Source organism: Rhopalosiphum maidis, chromosome 1 (genome assembly GCF_003676215.2).
Source record: "Rhopalosiphum maidis isolate BTI-1 chromosome 1, ASM367621v3, whole genome shotgun sequence".
NCBI classification, from domain to species: Eukaryota; Metazoa; Arthropoda; class Insecta; order Hemiptera; family Aphididae; genus Rhopalosiphum; species Rhopalosiphum maidis.
This window is the reverse complement of record NC_040877.1, coordinates 2,985,501-3,011,563: the sequence shown is the minus strand read 5'-3', so window position 1 is coordinate 3,011,563 and position 26,063 is coordinate 2,985,501. Positions and strand designations below refer to the sequence as shown.

General features: G+C 26.4%; 1 protein-coding gene across 1 annotated transcript in view; it reads right to left on the bottom strand.

Annotated features, from left to right (window-relative positions):
• LOC113548918 (protein O-mannosyl-transferase TMTC3) overlaps positions 1 to 25,799 on the bottom strand; it is a 43,552-nt gene extending 17,753 nt beyond the window's left edge. The window contains exons 1-6 of the mRNA XM_026950020.1: positions 25,432 to 25,799; positions 20,459 to 20,662; positions 20,126 to 20,262; positions 14,404 to 14,488; positions 9,826 to 9,925; positions 9,600 to 9,715 (exon numbers count right to left, since the gene is read on the bottom strand). Of these exons, the coding sequence (XP_026805821.1) occupies positions 9,600 to 9,715; positions 9,826 to 9,925; positions 14,404 to 14,488; positions 20,126 to 20,262; positions 20,459 to 20,644 (624 nt within the window). The 5' untranslated portion in view covers positions 20,645 to 20,662; positions 25,432 to 25,799. The remainder of the gene's footprint in view (positions 1 to 9,599; positions 9,716 to 9,825; positions 9,926 to 14,403; positions 14,489 to 20,125; positions 20,263 to 20,458; positions 20,663 to 25,431) is intronic.
• Positions 25,800 to 26,063: the final 264 nt, after the last annotated feature.

Sequence of the window (26,063 nt, the reverse complement as noted above, 5' to 3'; positions counted from 1 at the left end):
AATCAGTACCAGTATCCAAATTATGAAAAAATTTGATATATATTAATAAAAAAATATATTTTTATTCATATTAAAATGTATTATATTTTATAACTTTTCGTATTTTGTTTTATCTGAAATATTGATCATACATCACAATATAATTGTTTTTAAATCGGATATTTGTATACATTAAATATTATAATTTGAACGCTTATACCATAAATTATTTATATTTTTGATTTGACGTATCTAGAGTCCAATATTAGTTCTAGGTTATTTTCTTTGATTGTTTAGGAAAATTTCGTTTAAAGTTTTTATTTATTTGATTATTTCTATCATTTTATAATATTAAAATATATGTTTATAGCAGAAAAATATAAAATAATATATGATTTATTAGTAGATATTTTTTAGCCAAAAATTTAAGTTAGTTTGTTTTGTTTATGTATCGTATAGTTTTGTACCTATGATACATTGGCATTATTTTTAAAACTTTACATTTTTTTAAATAAACCTCCTAAAGTTCTTTAATTTTGTCGTTCGATATATTTTTCGTTTAGTTTTGTATTGTGTTATTTTCCACAAGTGTTTTGTATGCAAATTAGATATTGGTCTTTGACTTTGGGTTTCGATATTACTAGTTGTTACCTATTTTGAAACTTCTTAGTGATGAACTCTTCGTAGTACACGAAAGTTTCTTTTGTAGCATTTGAGCTACCTCAAAGAGGGTTGTACCCATGGATAATTTCTAGCTTTTCAACAGAAAACTCTCCTACTCTACTAATTTATCAATAACCTGCTCGTGTTCATACCATAAATGAACCTTCCCTTTGCGTATTTTATTAGTATACCGTTTCTCATTTTGACTTTTTTTTACGCTAACAGTAAAGTTTTCATCAAATTAAATTTTGAGAGACTATAATGTCAAATAAACATTACATTGTATATCTATATTTAAATTAACTCCGCATGTATACTATTGATATAAATATATAATTATATTTTAGATTATTATAATTTTATTATATACATATTATAGGTGTAGAGTGTATTGAAATCGGTTTTAATTTATAATAAGTAAATCCTTTCATCATAGTTAACTTAATGTTTTATTGTATTATTGTGTTTCATAAAAAAATATTGATACTTGATAACTGATTAGATAATATTATCTACTTATGATTAAATCACAAGTCACAACACCACACTGTAAGAAATAATAATACATCATAAATAAGCAAAACTAAATAATACATATTAAATTTTAACTTCAAATATTCTTCCAATTCATTATGCACAATGTGCATTGCACATATTGTATAAAATAGGTAGTGAAAAGACTAGTTTTATAAAACTTAAAAACTTATTTGAACTTAACCAATCATTAAAAATTAGAATAATATTAAAAATTTATTTAAATATATATAAAAAACTACATTTCTATCGACCTGCACTTCTTATGTATACGCAGACTGAATGTTTATAGAAAACAAAATACCTAACTACCCTATATGACGCAACGATTGACATAGGGGATAAGTTTATTTGGTTTAGGGTGTACCCAAGCAAATTAGATGATGACAATCGAAGGAACGTGCTTACCATATGTCAGTATTTTCGGTCCTTCGTATTCTGTATAAACGCATGCACATCATTGCACGTTTAAAACCCGCCGGGGACATAGATTTAAATTTTGTTTTAACATGAACATGCCGGGCGTGGATGACGATGATGATGATGATGATGATGATGATTTAATTTCAACATTAATTACAGTCTATGATTATCTGCATGGATTTGGTCATTGAGTATATGTATTTTTCTGTTATGCATAATATGCTCTTTATTTGTACAGTAACTGATTTCAAGGTTAGCCGTTTTCTTGGTATAAATAAATATAAAACATAATAATTGACTACAAACACGCAACCCATTCCCCGATGGATAACTTATCTGAATGTGTGTTTTACTTAATGGCCGACGAAACTCCGGCCTCGTGGGCGCAATATTATTCTAGACAGCAGCTTACCCTTTGTCTCCCCCTTCCGTATCCATAGCTAATGAAATACGCAACGGTCCGACGCTTTTGCGGGTACCTAGATATACTTCTGTAAGGTATGCAAACTTTGACAGTGGGGAATAGTGGGTTTTGTTTGTCGAAGTTTCATGGTACAACTGACTAAGGGTTGCGGTAAATGTATATCACCGGTGAGCTATACGCGATTCAACCATCTGACAAGAAAACGTTAAAACATTGACGATTTTTTCGTTGTCGCTCTATCGTTTTGCATTATGATTTAAAAAAATTAAAAAAAAAAAAAAAATTAACAAATAAACAAACAATTAATGTCTGAAATATTAATCTCATAGTGCGGAGCTTACATAATTTGTAATATCGATTACGTGTATTTCGTATAATATATAATTTTGAAATAAAATAAAAATGGACATACATTGATCACGAGCATCCCTCTCTCCGCAAGCGAGCAGCACGATTATTATCGGTTTAAAATAAATATATCTATATATATACGATTAATGTTGATGTCAAATAGCGATTCGTGTGTTAATCGACGTATTATGAAATTATAAATCACGCATTTATCGGTAAACGGAATACTCTAAATATCATATGTTTACTTATTAATATATTAATCAATATAAACAATAATAAAATTTAATTTTAAAAACAAAAACGTATTTCAAAATTGTTTATATAAAATAACTACATTTATTAAATTAATAATATCATTTTGTAGAAAATACAATGATCTATGGATTTATTCAACTAAAAATATTTTAACTAGGTACTTACAAATATTTTTAATTAAAAGACCTAATAAATTTATAATATACATTTTAAAATGCATTGGATGTTTTTCAACGCACTATAAATATTTATTCTGTATAGATAAATTTTAAAATGAAAACATCGGACTTTTGGATGAAAGAACAAAAAATGTACAACACTATGAGCAATATAAAATATTAAGTTAAGACTTTTATGGAAATCATTCAAGTTTTGAATTTAAAAAACTTAAAATTAAAAAAATCACAAAAAATATAATAGAAAGAAAATAATTAAATATTTTGATCATACAAGATACAAGTATTTATTTACAAGTTGAAATAATTTTAAAATAATTGATTTAATTATTACCAGATGATCAAAAAATAAACCAAATAGAAAATACAAAGTTAAAAATCATTTTATAATATTTTATAAGTTTCAAAATTGAATAGGAAATATAGTTGGTAAAATATGTACGTGGGAAAATCAGCATGTGGTAGTAACAGTGACTATATTGTGGTTCAGTATTGAGTAAAGCTAAACTAATAATTATGCCTGAACCAATAGAAGGAAAGAAAATTGGTATACCTATAATATTTAAAAATATACTAATATACGTACAATACTATACTATAGAATTATAATTAGATGAGTTTGATATTGTCAACAATATCAATACATATTAATAATTTTGTAATATACTTATAGCTTCCGTAAAATCAAAATAATAAAATGTCAGAAGAGAATTTCAAAAGTCTATAAAATATAACAATAAAATAACCTTGTAAAAATTAAATATTTTGTTTTTTTTACGATACACCTAAAAAATATTATAACACATCCAAACGAAATTGATGATTGTAAAAAATACTGTACACAGATAACACGTATCAATTCTAACATAAACGATTGATTGGGTTAACCAATTTTAAATAATAAATTTATAGATTTTTATTGAGTCAAAGATAAAAGCTGAAATTGTAGTTGTGTCAAAGTTCTATCAATGTATAGATCAAAAAGTTTTTTTGATTGAATGTAATCGTGATATAATAATTTAATTGAAATATCTGAAATATTAATATAGTAGCGTAAGATTGGCGTTTCTATCATTCGATTGTAGTTAATTGTAATTCATTGAATGTTTACAATGTTAACGTCATATATTACATAAATAACAATAATGTATTAATATTAAATTTTAGTAATGAGCAGTTTTAAAGTGAACAATTTATAAAAAATAATATTCCACAACATTTGAAAGATGAAAAAAAAATATCTGAAATGATATATGTGTTAAAAAAAATATCTCGTTCCCAGAACAAAAACACCATTAAACACACGTCAATTGTACAGAGCAGAAGCACCGCCGCCAAGTTGGATTTCTCTGAACTCTGTTGTATCACCTGGTGTTTAATACACGTGACGGCGTCGTGTTTTTTCAATGGACATAATAATATTTCATCGGGAAATAGGTTTTTGCACGACTCTCCCCCTCACCACATCGTCGACGACGACTCCTCGCTTCTCTAATATTTCGTATAACCACGATAGGTACAAAGATGAGCACGGCGGGAGAGGTGAGAGGGCGTTGGTCGCACCGTTCTTTTTTTTGTCGAGGAAATCGAAATGCTCTCCGCTGTCAGATTATCGGCTCCATGCGAGGGCGGCGGGCTAAAGGGTATAAACCCCGGGTTAGATTGGCCATTACAAGGGTGTGCTCGACCAACCCTGAAACGTCCGAGAGCGAAGTAGAGTATATACAGGGCGTCGCGACGGTGAATTATTCAATGCACGGGTTATGTTTACAGTAGAAAGCGCATGTTTCCAATTAACGGACTCGAGTGGCAGCAGAGTCGCAGCGTGGAGGAATGTAAATAGAATTTTATTGTCTCGAAAGAACGACGACGTAGCCGAGGTCCAGCACTTGACTGTGAAAACTTTCAATTTTTAGGGAAAACAGTGGCATATATGACCGAATGGCGGACGGGCTACACGACAAATTTGTACGCGCCCCCTTCGTCTTCCACCTGAAAGACAGCGACGACGACTAAGCATATGTATAGCGAAACGGTATGCGGGGACAAGGCTTATTGTTATTAGTCGTGTCGTTTTACTTTCGTAATTAACTCGTGTGCTTTTCACCGCCACTATTTCGTATTGTGAAAGTATTCATGTATATCACCGCTGTGAATAATAAATATAATTTCCCAACGGTGGCGGAGATAGCGTAGAACAGGGAATGACTGTAGACGACGCGGGCGGAATGGAAGGCTTAAAATTTAAACACCCATGGATAGACAGCAGTGGTATTTGTGGAGGTAGTACAAAAGGAAAAAAAGAAAACTTTTCCTCGTCGTCCATAAAAGTGAAAAATTAACTTTAATGCTTACACAGCAACGACGAGCTCCTATAATCAACTCTCCATCTTGTAGCTCTGACTAGTTCCAAACACGCAAGCGTTTATATTGGGGTATCCTGTTGGTCAGTATAATGTTGGTTTAAATACAAACATGCCGGTACTCAGCATAAAACCACTTCGTTGAAATTAGCTTTCAATGTCATATAATACATAATCAAAACCGCAATAGAGTTGGTATTGATAAATTCTTAAAATGATGTCACACCCACCATGTATTGTCTTCGTCTTACAAACGTATAACATGACAAATTTTCGTTCAGTAGGATCAACTTTGTATAATTAGTTTAAATACTAGAGTGAAATTATGTATTATTAAACTTAAAGATGAGAAAATGATCTGTGTTCTCTCGTTAACTTTTTATGATATTTTAATTTTAATTTAATTTTTTTTTCTGAGTATTTTTAATTACAGCGAGTTCCGTTTAATGTGCTCCACTGGTTTATAGAATCAACCGATTATTGGAATGAAAATTTAAAATCCCAAACCAAATCTTATGTTACTAATGTTAAATTAACCTTTAAGTAGAATCACCAAGTACTGGATAATTGAATTATTTTTAAGAACATTCTTATCGTTTTAATGGTATTTTAAACTTTCACTAAAAAGAAACAAGAATTGTTTTAAAAAAATTAAAATGAGCTATTCAAAAATATGGCAAAAACGTTACTTTACAGTAGTTTCAAAAATTATAGGTACAATGTACATACATTATTATTTATTTAATTTTAAATAATTAAATATAATATATATAATATATTAATTTAATATGGATTTTAATTTCAGGCTAATATGAAAATGATATTTAAATGTATTTTATTTAACAAATACATATACATATAAACTCATAAAAAAAATGTTTTATGGAATCAACTGGTTAATAGAAGTTACTATTTATATTATGTATAATAATTATACTATAAAATAAATCATAAGTAATTATATTGTTACGAGTTTTTAAAGGGGGGAAAAATAAATAAAATTGTTTTTTAATAATTGTATAATGTATAACCAATATGTTATTCTGTAGTTATACACATTTAGTGATACAACTGATACACGATGATTCGAAAAAAAAGTTTGAAAATAATTTTTTTAGAATCTAAAATAAAACCGTATAACATTTTTTTTTTAATTATTAATGAGGATTTTCAAACTAAAAAAAAATTTTTTTTTGTTAAAAAACAATAATATATAAATTTATATATTAAATATATTTGTTGTAAAAGGTTTACAAGCAATTTAATGTAAGTATTTACTGTTTGTATTATACATATAATATATAAATGTTTCAAATTTAAATTAAATATTCAGTTAATAGTTTTATAATGTAAGTAAATGTATTCAAATATTCTCGCTTTAATTTTAATATTTATAAGTTTTTATATAATTTACTTGCAATGTACGTATTAAAGTTTATGTAATTACACGATCTTAATATGATATATAATTATCGATTTTAAATGTCATACTTTTATTGAATTAAAAATAATAATATTATGTTTACACCATATAATCAAGCCACATTCAATTTAAATAAAATATATATACACCAAATTCCCAACAATTGCAATAATATACCACCCACGTTTAGTTGTGTATAAATGTATGAGTGTATGTTTGTAAAGGACGTCAAGTGAAAACATTGTTAACACAAATTTTAGTCCATGTAGGTATATATCATTTCCTGTTTATAGCTTATAAATTCTACAGAAATACTGGATATGGAACGAGAAACTAAGCACAGGCTTAATAATTTATCTCTCTGTGACATTCCGGAACATAGAAATATTTAAATGCAATTGTTTCAAACAAACCCCAAAAAAACCATGCATCTTCCAATTTTAGAAAAAAATGTTATAATAAATATGTTTTATGATTAAATATGGTTTTCATTTATTTTTAAACATACTTAGAAGACCAGTGAAATCGATCCTCTGGTCGAGGGTCACCATAGGGTTTTTATTGTTGTTGTATGTATACGCACACATGAGTTTATCCTTGTGTTTTCCTATTGTTGGACAGCAGTAAAAAAGGAAAAAAAAGATTTAATGGCGTAATATCCAATATAATAATGGTTTTTTTAGGGGAGGGGATGTTAAAAGTTTTTCGGCTCTACATAAATTTCAATCGTAACCATTGTGACTATGGTTTTTTACGATTGAAGATTTAACGGGATCTTGTACTAAGAAATGTAAAATCAATTGAAAACACATTGTATTAGACTCAGGGAAAAATTCAAACTTTTGATAATATAATTTTAGAAATTATAGAATTCATTTACAGTAAGTATTATTTATATTTATACATGGAAATTGATTTGAATTGATAAAAATGTGTAAAACTAAAATATAATCATATTGTAAAAAATAAAACTAAATTACTCAGCTATAATTCGTAGGTTTATAAATTGTTTTAAATGATGTGTATGTGCGTTGTGCAAGAAAGGGAAAAATAGTCTATTAAAGACATTTTATAAATATCCAATAAAACTAAAAACCAATAATTAAAACAATTTTATTTAAATAAATTTTAAATTTCGAGCCATTGAAAATATTTGAAAATATACAAGCGAATTAAATAATGGAGTTCCATTAAAATGTTTCAAAATAGTTATATATAAATAAAATTACTAAAAATAGAGTAATACTATTAAATACAAAACAACAATATCCAATTTTTCACTATCTAAATAAAGGAAACAAATTTTTTTTTGAAAATTATGGCCATTTATTTTTTTAATTTAGGAATATTTTGTTAGCTATATATTAATATTATTATATTTTTGGCCACTTATCTGCCAATTTTTTTTAGAAGTATATTTCTGATTTAGCTTATTTAACAATACTAAATGCTTGATGCCAAATTTATTGACTGATTGAATTGCATATAAGCAATCTTATTAATACCGCAGGATTTATGTCCGGATTAATAACATTGTCTTGAACGTGAGTTAATTCGATTTATTTTCAACTCATCCTTCGTTGCGTAATAACGACGAATAGAATTCATCAACGTGCTTATTCTGTTAAGATATGGAGTAACCAGAGTATGTAAGGTAGAATGGTAACACTTTAATAATTTATAATTATATATTTTAGGTATATTAAAAATAAAATAATAAACAGGTTTTAACGTTTTATAGAAAATATGTAATAATATAAAACATTATTATACAATTAATTTGTTTAATTTAGGGGACACGGATATTTTATTTTATTTTATATTGACATTCATTTTTATCAAGTAATAAATAATTAAGTTGTATAAAGTTGAGAGTATTACATTGATATTAATAATAATACAAAAACAACGTTGGATTTTGACCATACATAACAAATAAAATAATTACTGCGGTCTATTTGAAACAACACTCATTGAATAAATAGAACTTTAAGTTATGAACTCAACAGTCAACATGTCATTGGAGTTAATGCAAAATAAAAAAAAAATCCTTCATAATATTACTTATTTATAAAACCAATAACTTCCTTGTCTTACTCAGAACTTAAAAGATGAATTATAGTAAAAATGAAAAAAATTAAGCCGGCTGTAAAGAATATTAGCAAAAGGGTTTTATGATAAAAAAATTTTATTTACAAAAGTTCTAATGCATTTTTTTTCTATTATGAATAGTGTAACGAGAAGTATTCCTCAACATAGCAGAAAATGAATACAGACAGTGTGTAGGAAGAATTAATCCAACGAGAATTAATGCTATACTCGAAAAAATGTTAAGCAAACAAGATCAGATACATATCATATAACCCTATTATACTTATTCCTCAGCAAGCATAAAAAACTGTGACTAACATTTTAATTCTCAGAAAAAATGATGCTCTAATAAAATGCATTGGTGGTGGGTCGGTGAGCTATATTTAATTTTAGCACTCATTGAAATTTATTTCTAGTTGCGCCTATATTAATAAGTAATAGAGTTTTATGATAAATAATATATTTAATTGTTTATCTTATGGAATGCGATAAGACTGAGAAGATCTGTTAGAATTCCTTAGAATACAATCACGAAAACTATGCTAATAGAAAATACAGTTACTGAGAAACAACTGAAGACAGTTAGATTAATTTCTATTTTAAATTATAATAATGTTTTTGTACAATATATTAAATTTTATTATCTTTTAAGATATTAAAAAATAGTTTAAAACTATTACATTAGTCAGAAAAAAATACTATTAAGTTTTATAACATATTTTATTATATTAATCAGTATTGATATTATAATCTTACGAATACTTGAAGAAATTTGATACATTAAAATAAGAAAAATAATTAAAATTTGTTGTTACTATTATAATTTAATAACTATTGATTAAACGTGTCAGCAGTAAATCCGTGTTCATAGTCTAGTAAAGCGCATTATTAAAATATTTATGAACCAATTTTACCTTTTGTGCGACGAAAACTTCATAAAGAGCACAAACTCCAGCTATTGTGATCCCTTGTTCTTTACACAACATAGCTACGCTTAAGCAGACCACAGAAAGTGTTAGAGGCTTCCATCCTGAAAGATAATAATTGTATTATTGAATTTTAATAATCCAAAGTAGGTAATTAAGTTTTATTATAATTTTTATTTATTCTAGATTAGAAAAAAAATCACAAGTTATTTACCGGAGTATTTTTTTCTTTTGGTTGCTTCGGTATATAATAGATATGCAGATAAGTAAAACACAGACGATAGCGTTTCTGCTCGTCCCACTACACCAGTAACCTAAAACATAAATAAAATATATTACATTCAATTTAAAAAATGTACAAGTTATTTATTTATAAATTCAATTATTGTAATAAATAAAAGTGATTTTTAGAAAATGGTATTTAAATTTAGTGTTTGCGCTTTAAAAATAAATAAAAATAAGTCAATTGAATATTTTGTTGTTAAATTCATATTCCTGGATATTTATAAAACGTTTTCTTACTGAAGCTACTCTTTTAACAATGTTTATCCTGCCTAATTCTACTGTCCTTTATATTGTTCACTACATCGTCCGGTCGTTTGCTAATGACCCAACCGTGCATGTTAAATGACAATTAGTTAGAATCATCCTTTCTCATCTCATAATCAAAAGAACAAAGCGGAATTATAATCTTCTAAAATGTAATAACATGTCTGTAATTGTTATGCTAAGCTACTTGCTGACCTATTTAATAGGGTTGGTTTTTATAATATAATGATTTTACTATGCATAGTACAAACACAGAATTGTTATTAAAGATTATTTTAATTTAAAAATTTAATATTTTTAATATAACTTAAGTATTTTATACTTGATTAAAAGTTGATGTAATATTTGAAAATATTTAAGTTTAAATATGAACAGGATATGAATATACAAATAACATGACATTTCTTTTGTCAGTCTCTAACATAAAGTTTGTGTAAATGAAACTAGAAAAATAAAATTCTTAATATTTCAAAGTTTTTTTTATACTTTTCCATTTTTTTAATTTCAAAAAATAAAAATAATTGTATATCAATATATTTATTTTTCAATATTATGTGCAATACATAACCGTAGATATAATATAGAGGTTATTAAATTAAAAATAGTAGTTATTGTTTGGAATAAATGAAGTGTGTCGGCTTTTAAACTACTAATAAAAAAGTAGCATCATTTTTTTGTATAAGCTACGAATATTTTTTAGAAACAATAAACATGTTTCTGTATATTATAAATTATATAAATCTAAATTATTTATTTATTATGCTTAACATTTTATTCAAATAGCACCTACCTAAATATTATAATATCAATAATAGTAATTTAATTCAAAATTATTTCTTTCTATATCGTATATACATCTCTCAATTTGGAGATCAATTAAAGCAATTGAAAATACTAGTAAAAGCAAAAAAAAAAACAATAATAATATGGTAACACTATTTGATTGTTATGTAAATATCAAAATACCATCGTTTTGCAAATGAGAAGTCTCAACAGGTATTACGGACACAGATTTAATTGACCTACTCGCCAGGGGACATTTCACTGCCAGATATTAATTTAGAATTACTCCGTTGGTACGTTATACTAATACACATTGAAATAAAATAAATATTTCTCTCTCTCTTCCTCCCTCCCTCTCTTTTGCTTACCAATTTTACGTTTTATGGGTAAATAATTAAAATTGATATCGATCGGGAATATAGATATGCAATAATAGTGGAAGCAAACCGGTAGACCAAACCACACCTATTGTCAGATGCCCGTGATGATTTATAGCATGTGTGTTTTACCCAGTCAAATGCATGCCAAGGCCTCGAAAACAGGCACAAATAAATTTACAAAAGGCTCATCGAGTCTTTGACTTTACCTTTGTTATGTCAATCATATATATATTAGAAAATCTTTATACAATTCAAAAATATCGATTTATAATAGTATTTTTCATTTCCAGAGTAGGTACACAAAGATAAGTGACATGCGGTTGCGAACCACCCAAAACTACTTAAGTTATTGTGAATTTGATTTGGTTATGTACAAATAAAATATAGATAATAAAGATACTTATTGTGTATTATATATATGTATATTATAACCAAGTTTTATGTAATCTTAATAGAAAAAAAACTAACAAATAATTTTTGAAAAGCAACAACGAAGTTTTCTTTTAAATATTCAAAAAACAAAAGCTTGGCACAGATGAAGACTCATAAAAACCTCTATTTTCTGTGTTTATTTAATTATACTCTAAATGGGTCACAGGATTTTTTTCTGTGTGTCCTTGAAAAGAATCCCTGCGGACTTCTGAACAAACGACATTTCATTCGGCATTTATATATTATTCATTAGTCACTCGACGCTTGGGTTGTGTTTGTAGAGCACTCGTTTTTCGCAACTAACAACTCAATTACACCTGTGGGAGTCAGACCAATTAATCTCTTCATCGAGAAGGGTAAAATTCATTTTTTATCTTTACTCGGTTGTTAATTATTTATTTGTTCCCACTTAAATACACTTATATTGTGTTTTCCACATCTTCATTTTGTCAAGAATACGGATTTGCTAAGTTACCGATTACAGAACTCTGTAGTTTTGAAACTATTTTTTAGTAAAACAGAGTAGAGATGAAAGTTTGGAGTAAAACTTTTTCTCACATTGCAGAATGATAGCATGTAACTTCAAAACTTTAAGACAGCAAAAGAGTAAAAAAAAATTAATTACTGTCCATCAATGGTTTGATATTAAACTTTAAATTACTGTATAGTCGTCTAAAGTTACATATACTAACTGGTCTTAAAATATGTCGCTTTCATATTTAGACGTCAAGCAATATGTAACTGTCAAAAACAATGTTTTAATTTACTACACATAAATTCAATATAATATAGTATAAATATATATATAAACAGCTACAACTAATGTAAAGTTAAAATAATTATATAATAATTTAAACATTTAAACGATTTTTTGAGAAAATTATCACATCGTTTACAAGGAACACTTATAACAATCTACTTATACAGCGCATTAAAGATGGATTTAAATGCAATTCCACACACACACACACACACACACACATCATCACAAATTATTCTACAATTTTTTAGCTTATATTGGCATTTTAAAAACATTAATAATTTTATATTATATTTTATCAGATTTTTACTCAGATTTGAGTTTGTTTAACGAGTAAATTGCATGACTGAAGGTAACGAGACCTGCGTATTAAGTAGACGTAGAAAGGTTGTCAATGATATTACTATAATGGTAGTGAGCTAATGCAAATTAATTTTACCAAGTTAAATATACATTTTATTCCAACGAAGCTTATTTCATGTAAATACGTCTATAAAAATGAACGTTTACACAAATTTACAAAAGTTAAGTGTAAATAACACATATAATCTATTTGAAAATATGTTGTATTATGAATGAATCATAAATGAAGATAAATTTAATGTCGATAATGATATATTTAAATCAAAAACTAGTTATTCGTTGTTCAGGAATTTTACAAACACAAATACATATAACAATTTTGAAATATCAATGTTTATGTTTAGTACGCGAGTGTTATTAGATTCATCCATCACTGAATGTCAATATATTGGCTAAAAAAATTAGCAAAGAATAGTCCGCCAATAACTGCAATATCACAAATAGATACTACACATTATACTGAACGTTAAATTCATGCTTGAAATTTGGGGTCCAAGCACGTACACGATTCATTCGATGGATATTTTGCTCTGTTGTGTTATGGTAACACAAAATCTATAGACTTACGAGATCTTCGAATTCCCTATAGCCGTATAAAATGTATAGAAAATGAAAGACGGAAGGTTATAGGTCGCCCGATCAATATTATTGTTGGTTTCTCAACTCCCGTACCATTATAGGGTGTTATTATGCGAAAGACTAATAAAAATAATATTAAAACAGTATACTCCCTCCTAACATTTTTTTTAAACCGAGACCCTCAGCACGCAACTAGTGAAGGCGCAAGCCTATTAATGTTCAAATCGCTTGCAGCGTCTCCACTCAATATGTGCTGTATGCAAATCAACTCCCTTTAGATGAATATTTGTTCTATTAGGTGGCATTTTATGCAGCCATTATAAACTAAAACAACGAAATTCACTAAATATAATTTTACAATATTCAATAATAATAAAAATAATAAACTATTGAGTAGGTATAGTATTTTTTCTCTTTTGTTTGACTTAAAAAGTATTTACAAATTAAATTTGTTAGAAATTACCATGAGTTTTTAAGATCATTTTAGCTAATTAAGGAATATTCGGTTAATCAACTAAGTATTTAATATAAATTATTAATTTTTATTCAAATAAAGTTATTATTTATTAAATAAAAATACAATGTATACAATAATAAATTATAATTCGTAAACATATTAAAAAAATATGACGAGTAAAACTATAATTTAATTTATTAGTTACACGTTATAAAACATATGTTACATTTATGCATTCAAAAATAAATGCAAGGTGACCCAAGTTGTACATATAAGCATATCATATTCAATTTAATTAGACAACATTTTATATTAATTTTTTTTTATACATGTCATGGAGACGAAGTTTATGAAAATGTCATGGTAGTCAATGATTAAATTTCCTTTGGGTTTTATTCATTATAAAAATATTTACGGTGTTAATACCCCAAAATAAACACGCGATTTTATATAGCTTATAATAAATATAAATAACTGAATAATACTTACGGCCTCTGTATGTATGGGGTGAATAGCAAAAAGCATGGCAGCCATAAAACTAGTGAATTCGGACGCCATTATAGTATGACAGACTCTGTAAAATAAAAAAATAAAAATAAAAAAACCGTACATGAATACATTGTTAAAGTATATTTACTGAACAGGAAATATTTTTTAATGGGGAAAAAATGAGACGTTATAGTGGATGGCGGTGAAATAAAATAAAAAAACAGTATACCCAATGAGACTACGTGTATTAAATTATTACATACATTTTCATCGACGGTAAGAAATAGTATATTAATTTACAATAAAATAATATGTATATTATTATTATTATACTTATATATACTATTAGTACATATGTATCATATACCTTAAGAACTGTGGTATTAAGTCCACAGAAGTGTTCAGATAAGAATAAATCCTTGGTTGCAGTCATTTATTTTTTATAAAGTACAAAAAATAAAGAAATATGGCCAAAATTAAGTTTTAAAAAGAATTAAAACCATTTGTCAACTTCGCTTATTTGTATTTAAATGCATAAGAATATTTTGAGAGCATATTCTTAGAAAAAGTCAATACCCAACAGAAAAAATTTTCAAACTAAAAATAAATAAAACATAATATTGTAACAATGTATAGGCGAGGTGTGACTTGTTTTATTTATAAGGTTGATTTTCACATCAGTTTGGACGTACTGTTAAATAAAACTAACAAAAAAAAAATAAAATAAAAGTTAACAAAACGTGAAATTAAAAAAGAAAATGATACATAAAAAGAACAATATTTAGATAGAAACTAAAATGATTGAAAATGAGAATTAATGTAATACTATAACGATTTGTATGATATAATAAAAATTAATAATGTGTTTTGAGTTTTTAATAACCAGATTTTGTTTTAAATATTTAATTTATTACATCGATTTATTATAAAAACAAGTACCTACATAAAAGTATTTTTTTTTTTTTTTTGAAAATATTAAGAACTAATAAACAACAATTTTATAGAAACTCTAATTCTATTATAAACCATCCACGGTAGTGTTTGTTTCTGAGATGAGGAGAGAAGAGTACATTAGTTTTACAATGATATTGTGTTTTTTTTAATCTTATATAGGTATTTAAATAATTTATTCAAATGTATGAAGCCAATAATAATTTTATAATATTATTATTTATTTATTCCTTAACAGACAATTTTTTTAGATGTTCAACACTGGTAGAACATTATAAACGTGCCTAATAAACAACAATAAATTAAATAAATAATAAATTAATCTAAGACAATCAACAAGTTAAGAACTACATCAAATATTAAAATTCGTAAAATTAATATAGGGTAGAATTTTGGGAATAGGCTGGTTGTGAATATAGAAAGTATAGTGGCAAAAACATTTAACAAGGAATAGTTTCTGAAGAAATATGCAGGATTACGCAAATGTATGCTGGACAGAAATTTAAAGATCCTTATTTATATATTGTTAAAATATTATTTATTATGATTTATGCGATTGTCAAATAGAAGAACCATAACAAATAAAGTTCTACCTATCTGCTAGTGCTGTAACTTATGTTGAGTATACCAAATATAATATGTATCACATACGGAGTCGGTGTCTTTCGCACGAAAAACTAAACTATACAAAGGATATAAAACATAATCGTTAATAGTAGTTTCATAATTGAAAAGTTTTTCCATATTAAAGTGGATTCTTTATTGTAATGCTTATGTGGGAAAGGGGTGAATCGCTTAAAACGTGTGCAAAACGCAGTTGGCTATGGACAAAAGAAAGTGAAAATAACCCTTAAAAGGACGCAGGCTGCAGAGTGTGAAAGGGTAATAATTTTCCGGCAACCAACATACAATGTAAGTCTGCCTTTATACACGGGAACCTCTAATGTGTATATAATATACATAAATATTATACAATACCTACCTATTAAAAGTTATTTGATCACCAGAAATGAACAATGTAAAGTTATAAAAGTTAAGTTAATTAAAAGTCAATGAAACTATTCTTTTCGAATTAGATTATGACTTATGAGTTATGAGCTGATATCATTTAATTACGTTTAAATAAACATACAAAATCCAAAATGGTATTATTAAACCAAGTTGAGAGTAGATCATTATTTAGTATAAAAAAAGATATGTAGAGATGTAAAATATATATTTAAAAAAAAAAAACAGAATCGTTATGATTTAAAATTTTATTTAGTGTGTATAATATAATATACTTTTATAAATATAATTTTAATATTGTAACAGTTTAATTTTTTTCAATAATTTAGCTTAAAAATAAATGTATTTACTATTCATAGATTTTTATTTTATTGTTACAAAGAAATAAGGTGATAAAGCAAGTACATTTTTAAGAAATCGTTTATATTTTTAATTTATATGAATGATAAGGAACAGAAAATAAAAGTGAAGTTAACATTATTGAAACTACCGAGTGTAAAGAAATTTGTCAAAACTATAAAGCGTGTGGATGACAGGGAACAAGTCTACGAATGGCTATAAACCTTGGTAAACAGTTTCTTAATAGGCTTTAATGGTTTGCGTTCCAAATACAAAGTGCACAAAGACTATAATTATATACATATATATATATATATATATAAATATATATATATTATTCGAGTTGTTATATCATTATATGGCCAGACTGAATGTTAGCTTCATAAACATTCTTCTTTTATTACTAGTAATGGATTATTGTTAAAATTGTTATTTAAATGAACGCTTTTAATTAACGTAACTGATCACAAATAATTATTTTCCGTATCCACAGGAACAATAAAAAATGAATTTAATTCAAATATGAACATTTTTTAAAATTATTACAATAAAAGGCAGCTGTCAGATATTTGCCTGGATTAAGTATTGTGTTGTTTTGATTAAACATGAGATTCCAGCCCATAAATTGGTTACCGTAAAAGCTGTATAGTAAACTTAAATATATCTTTCATTTCGATCAATTCAAGGTATATTTAATTAGTTATTAAGGTTCATCATCATATTATGTATTATACAGAATAATATAATTGATACTGTTGACAGCGTGAATTGTATATATTATATTATATTAATTATTCGTAATATTTTCTGAGATATATAGTATATATATATACAATTCAAATCGAGGGTTTATTTGTTGATTAATATTATTTAAATCTCCAATATAAGAGAAAATGTACTATTTAAAATATCGGGTATAAAGTTTTTAATTTTATAGGATTCAATTTAAATCGAGGTAAAAATGTACATGTTGAGCAAATATTTATACTTCAACTGTAAATTAATTATTATAACTTTTCATCATAACAATTTTATAATTAAAAATCTCACTTTTGCGTAATTAGAAATTAACATAACTTTTAACATGTATTATTTAAAAGTACTACGTTTATATCCATATATAATATTATATCAAGGCGACCGATTATATAATTAAACGATTACATTTTTTTTATTTTGAATACAATTTGTTTGATAAAGGTAACGCAAATTTAACTCATTACAATATAAATTTTCTATAAATTGAATGTATTGTTTTTACTTGGAAGTACATTTTATTTATTTATGTGCACATATATATTAACCTTTGGAAATTTTACTATTTATGATTAAAAATTTCAGAAATTTGTTAATTATTTTTCTTTTATATCCATCATCTTTTAGTTAGAAAAATTGAATATTAAGATCCGTTAGTATAGATGGAAAGATGCATGAAGTAATAATGATAGGATATGACCCTACTCAAACATCTAGGCTAAATAATAAAATAACTTTATTTTATTGTATTTTAATACAAGTTGTCAGAAATAATAATTATCCATTAAATATGAAAGAAGTATTATGTATACATATTAAAATTAAAAAAAAATATATAATAATAATAAAACACAATGATATACTTAAAAACTTTGAATGATTATATAGCTACGTTATAAATGTTTAAAATTTATATGTATATAGTTAATCAATAATATATAACTAATAAAATAATTTTAAATACAAAAATATGATAAAAAGATGATAAACTTATTAGGTCTTCTCCTAACATTTGAGTAGTCAAGATAATATTTCTTCCTAGCATACAAATTTAATATCCTCTCTCACACACAATATTTATCATCAATATTCTATAAATATACTTACTTAAATTAAAATATAAAATAACGTTTATGTTTACGTGAAAATGTTAATTTTAAAAATACATACGTTTTATACACTAAAATAAAATAGTTATCGAAGATTGTTTTATTGAAGAGTTTTTTTTTTATTTTGAAACATCAAGGGACCGAGAAGGTCATTCTCTCAAACTGTTTAATCGAAATATCTGTCTACCCGTCATGCAAATCCGAAAAGGATAAGTAATGGGGTAAAAATCTACTTTTATTGAAGAGGTATTTTTCGTAGCGTCAATAAGTGTACTACGGTAGTGCTTTTATGTAGAATAATATGTCGTATGCTAATTTTTACTTAAAATATACGTCATTACATTTTACGCTATTAGGTAAATTGATTAAATGATTATAGGAATTCTGGAGATTTCCAAGTATACATTGAAAAAAAAGATATTTATACAATTTAAAAACCTCATTAATCTAATTGTAATCATATTTTTAGAAGTAAAATATATAGTAACAATACCATGGAAAGAGAATTCTATTAGACAGGGTTTAATATTCTTTTCTATATAATCTCAGATTTACAATTTTTTAGATTTTTGAATTTAAAAATTCTATAAATTCTAAAAATATTCAAATTAAATAAATATAACTCAACCACTATAAATTATAATACTATAGATCTATATTCTATACTTATTTTCTACACAATGTCAATTAAATTAAATGATTCCATTTTTTATTTCCCTACTATATTATACAATAAAATTATAATTATTATATCAAATAAATGCATAGGTAAGCTGCATCTGGGGTGGTTAGAAAATGTGGATGAGGCGACGTCTCCTCCTAGAACTCCAAAATCCTTCCTCTATATCACATTTACTTATTTTACGTATTATATTTATTTCTGTACAAATTGTAAATTAATATATTTTAGATGAATAAAAAATTAAACTTCTAAAATATTGAAACGATACATGAAATAATATTTTTATTTTATTTTAAATTAAGAGATTTGTTAGTTTAATAATTATGTAATTGTTTTAGTCCAAAATATTCCATTAATTCAAACATTATTATATTATTCTTTTGTTGAAAAGTATTTAAAAAAAAATTAAAACGTATTTAAATTAAAGCTGGTGTATTATTTATATACATTCATCGGTTTGATACAAAATAAATGTATATTTGGTAATTATTAATGTATAGAAAAGGATAAATGTAAATTATAAGGAATTCTAAGGTATAGAGTCATTCAAAGTTCCAGGGCCCATAGTGGTTTTAGGAGGTGCAAAGTTTTCACAAAGTTTTGCTTTTCGGATACTGTTGCTGGGATTAATAATTTTATCATGGAAGGAGTATTTTGTACGGGGTCAAATTCTACACATTTTGTAATCTACACAGCTAGACCTCTTAAATTCACGTGTGCGAATACAAAGTTGTAATAGTTAATGAGATTTGTACCACAAAAATAAATAAATTACAATCCTTTACTTTGATTTCACAAGAAATGTTTTTCTAAAATCTAATTTTATTTCAATTTTGGCTACAACAAATATGTTATTGAATACATAATTGAAACTTACCTATAGTAGAGAACACTTGTTATGGCATGAAGCAGTATGTTTACAAGGTGATATCCCATAGGTTCCAACTGATGAATCATATAATTCCATCTAAAGGTTAGAACCGTTAAAGGTCGATATGATTTATGGCTTTGTTCCTGAAAAAAATTTGTTAAATACGCCAAATGAAATAAAAAATAATATAACTATTTACTTCTAATGTTGTAAATTATAAAAATTAATAAGAAATACACAATATATATGGTTCATTGGTTTGTATTAAAATATAAAATAAAATATTATCCCTAATGTAAAATAAAAATATTTATAGTTATGTATTCATTAATTTTTTACCTTATGCATTGGCGTGCCCCAAAAATCGTTGTAAAATATATTCCATACAGGAGTTTGAGGTTTTAAATCTCGGTTGTCTTTAATAGCACTGATATCATCAAAGACAAAGTCACAATAAAGACTGTTGTAGTAGCATGCCAGGCACGTTAAAAATATTAATGACGATATAGCTACGGATGAAGCCATTGTGTTTCACTTAATGATCTGTAATGTTCAACATGAAAATTAAAAAGAAAATTACGATATTTTGTATTTTTATAATTTATTTTATAATATTAGAGATTGACAAACATAGGTATAAGCAAATTATGAGGATAGTATAATTTATTTTATTCGGTTTACTTAGTAAATCGCATATAGACCTACATTTTTATTATTTTTTTTACTGTATACATTTATCATGTTATATTATACTTTCAAAAACTGTATTTAAATTTATAATGATATTAAATCTTTTAGAGGTATACTTACTTACAAAAAAATCTAAACAATAAAAATTAAATTATATTTTAATTAAGATATCGAATTTCTCAATATTTAGATGATAACAGCTAGTACTTCTACATCCCGTTAATAAAAATCGTATTATTACCTATATATTCCCCAGTTGAATATAAATTTAGTTTAATAATAAAAGTTACCTTCTTATAAAAGGTTAATAGTGTAATTTAAATTGATAGGAAATAAATGGCATTAGTTGTTTGTATTTATATATTGTATACGCTCTTTGATCACAACTATAATTTTGTTGGTAAAATATACCTGTTATTCAATAGACATAGGTAGATGTTTATGTTATTAGTTTGTTAACTTTAAAAATGTACCTACAAATTGATTTTTATCTTTTAAAGATTTCAAATATAGATCGATATCAGTCAATGTTAGCATTTTAAATAAATAAAAAAAAAACAATTTCAAGGACCTATCAAAATTGTCGCTAGTAATTTTTTTCTAGTTATTTTTTATAAGTACTAAACAAAATAAAATTTTCGTAAATGTTTGCATATTTTTAACTTTTTTTTTTTCTACTGGTTTTCACTCAAAGTAGTTTTAACTAGCGAGTTACTAAATTATTCGTTTTAGGTATTATATAGTCTAATTTTATTTAAACAAAAATAGCTCGAAAATAGTATATAAGAAAATATAATACCTAATTTAATAATTCAAAACTCAACATTAAGTTGTCATCATAGAACAATTATCACAGTGTACCTATAGTATATACATCCTAATTCGTGTATACTTTACTAATGGTTGTGAATATTTTTATAATTTTATTATTAATCAGGTTGTTATGCATTACAAATACAACTATATATGAAGAATATTCAATAAATTTAACAAAAAAAATTATAAAAAAATAAAATGCATATTTTCACTGGGCAATCATAAATAGATAAATACTATTCAGTTTGATTATAAAATACGACTATAGTAGTGTTTTCATGTCTTTCAGCATCAATACTTGTAAATAGAGTAAGTAGACAACACTCAGTTTTGTAAAAAAATGCTATTCAAAATGCTGTTTGAAGACGTCGACTAAAAATGGAGATAGTTCTTCCTAACTTTTAAGTTAATAATAACTAAATGTTATTATAGAATTTAATTTCATGATTTGAAATAAAAACGCGTGTTTAGGGAACAAAATGTATTAGGTTACAGCTACTTACATGGCAATTAATAAAACAGCTAATTACAAAAATACATTTTATAATGCAAGATATAGGTATAAAACATAACAAAAAAATTAATAGTATCATAAAAATACACATTTTTAATATAAAAATACCAAACGGTTAAAGGAACAATTATTGAAAAATTGATTTATAATCATTCTAAAATTTACGCATTTGTTAATTTATACAACTACACAAAATAACAATTATTTACATTAAAACTAAAACTGATAATTTTATAATTATCCGTATACAATTATTTTTAATAGTTTAAGTGGTATTTAATGTTGATACGAGCACTATAGGTATGTATTAGTTATAAAAAAACAATCATCAACAATTTCTAAAATTATAATATTAGGTAATAAATTACTTAGGTAGACCAATTTGATTCTGAATGGGATTAACACAAAATTTGAAGTTTGAAATTTCCCTATTCATACAAGTTTTCATTATAACATTGAAGTAACTAAAAAATGATATTTTATTAGGCCTTTTATACATATACATATATATGTATAAATATACAAATTTAATAAAAGCGTAATCAAATAAAAATATAATAAATAGCGACAAAAAATTATGTCAAAAGTATCCAAAATTAATTCTTAATTTAGTTGTAAATTTAAAACAAAAACTAATAGACTGTACATTTTTTATTTGTTTTCCAAATCAAATTTCTTTTACAATAAACTTTATTATCACATGACAAAAAATTACAAAATGTATATAATATGTACTGTACTTAATTAAGTTATTTTTAACATAAAATTAAATTTTAGAAAATCAATTTTTGTTAATAAATCAGATTCAGAAAATGCTGGTTTTATTTTTTACAGTAGAACAACCATGTTTTCGATTTTAACAACGCAGCAATGTAAAAAGGGTCAATAAATTCGACGCTTTGAAAAGGTAAAAAAAAAACAGAAACTACTTTGGTCAATGGGTACGTATTTTAGATGATAAAATGTATTGGTACCACGTGTGATTCAAATTGTATATACGACTGTATTATTGAATATAAATATATCAATAAGATACTTAATGCAAAATAATTGCACAATAATTGCTTATTTATTATTCAAAGAGAAAAATATATAAAACATTTTTTTATTTTTATTTTTTATTTAAATTAGACATGAATATTAAGAAAAAGAATGTAGTAAAAACTATAAACTTATTTGTTTTATAATATTATGTGTACTAATGTATACTTGTAAAAATAGTATTTTTATTGTATTTTATTTCAATATTCGATATTTTTTATAGAGAGAACAAATAAATTAATACATTTAATTAGTTTCAGTCATAGATTTATTAAAATATTATAACTATAAGAATTTGCTGAATTGCGATTTATAGTTTCCTACTGCAATTACAAATATTATATTATTGAATTTCCTTATTTATAGATAGAAATTACGATCGATGAGGAAAAAATGACTTTTTTTTAGTAACTTTTGCCATAAATCTTCCATCAGAGTTTACTTTTTCTATGAAGTTCACATTATTGAATTTAAAATACACGGTATAGCATTACAACGTTGTCTACGCTGATAATGGGCAGTCAATATTATAATATTTATAAATTACCCACTAATTAATAAGTCTAATGATTATAATTTAGGTACCTAGATGTTTTGTACTAGTTTTACAACACACGCACGCTGTGAATAGAAATAAAATTCATTGAAACATATATAGTAGGTATCTAACTAGGTAAATACTAAATAGTATTATGGCATATTTCAATGTATATTGTATTCATATTATGTATAATAATACAATATTATATCAATACAATCGTCAAACACTCAAATTATATCCCATAATGGGCGCATTTTATTTTTCAGTAGATATACAACAGTTTAAGTTTTAATCCATTATTCAATCTGAAAATTCTACGCAACGTGTGATTCGCATCGAACAACCTCCTAGTCGCTTCGCTTGGGATTCCAGAAATGTACCTACCCATACACTGCAATTATTATATTCTAGATACCTGATAACGAGTTTAATAATTCACTATTTCACATCGGTATTAAAATGGCTAATTTAAGGTACGTTGAGTAACAGTCATTGAATTCAGATTAACTTAGTATTCCTATATAAACTTCTTAGTGAGAAGGTGAATGAACTGTACTTATTAGCTTAGGTTCCTACAGATTCTTAGAGACTAGGAGGTAGAACTTATATACACTAACCATTCCATGTTCCAGTAAATAATTATTTAAATAATAAGCCTGTCCTGCGTATGATGGAATTTGAAATCAATCAAATGGACCCATTATTCCTAGATTGTATATATTATTAATTTATATGTTATCTTTAGAACATAATATTATGTTGTGTTTTAAATATGTATCAAGAGGGAATAATTGTTCTATGAATATCATGAATTATAATAAATTTAATATTATTAGGAATTTATTTAAAACGCGTAGATTGGACCAAACGACGATTTCGAGAACCATGCGATTGTAAGCTCGGTCCCAATATTTTACAGGTAAAATAATTAATAAACAAATATAATAAACTCGACTGGAATAAAAATAAAGCATTCTGATCTTCTTAAATCTAATTATATAGGCATATATATGCCTAATCGCCCTAATCTTATAATAATTTAGAATTAGCAAAAGCCCAGAGGGCACCCCCAAAAGAAAATTGTCATTATTCTCCAAAAAATGATTAAACGTTAAATCGACTATAAGATTGTAATGGTCGTGTAAATAATATTAAAACATTGTTTCAAAATGTCATTACAAAAAGGAACAGAATGTCTTAGTGTTAAACTGTATCTTAACAAAAATTTTCCAAGATAAGACGTACGTTATTTATTATTCTTAAATTAAATTGTATAATAATTTACTATATTTTAATAAAAAATCTGGGATCGAATCTACGATCGATCTTTTTTGTTACTTGTGATTACCGAGTTGAATTTACATTAAAAAAATATTATCGTGGACCGAGCTTAAATATAATCTGCCCCAAAAACCGGATCAAGAAGACAAAAACGTAGATAATCAGTAGGTAGGAACGGGTACGCGGTGTGTGTTTTACCACTCACTGTAATATTAATATTATTTCGTATCTGTAGTCCCTAGTCGACCGGTTTAAACGTTCCGCTTGACCATATCTACCGAGAAGAGGCGAATAAGACCACAAGTCCGGTTGTCCGCGGCTATCATTACTCGTCACGCGCGCGCGGATCAAAGGAGGATGCTGTGGGTTGCGAAATTACGTTATTATATTTTAACGTTGCTGCGATAAAATAGTTAAAAATACACCTACCGATCTGTTTAATAATATATGTTATTATATTGTCACTTCGTCATCTGCTGCGGTTGTCGGTACACTTACGCGGCGGCGACGACGATAATAATTGTTACGGTCTTCTGTAATCGTCGTCGTCGACGGTGACGACGACATGTCGCTTACTCGCTTCGATGTAATAATATTGTTGTTGCTGTTACCGTACCGACCGAACTACGAAACGAAACAAAGTGACAGTGTTTAGTAATCGCGACGACGGCGTTACCGATAGCAATACGATGTCGTCGGCGTTATCACGGGGACGAGACTGCGGTCGCGGTAACGACGCGCTCCAGCTTGGGACGCATGATTGTGCGCGACCCGAATGTGGTGGGGTTCGTGCGAGGACTATCGCCGCCGCCGCCGCCGCCGCCTGCGCTGCTGCCTCGCTGGTCGTTGCCTCGGTAAAGCGGCGGCAGCGCCTGCCTCGTGAGCGCTGGCGGCGGTGGTCGTGTTACGATATATATGTATTTTTTTCGTTCCGTTCTTGTTGTTTTTTTTTCAACCCATCGACCGCGCCGTCGCCGTACGACTGAGGCCGACGGTTGCCGAACGCCGCGACCCCGTCGTCGTCGTCGCGGTGTACCGTTTTCAATCGCTCCCCCCACGAC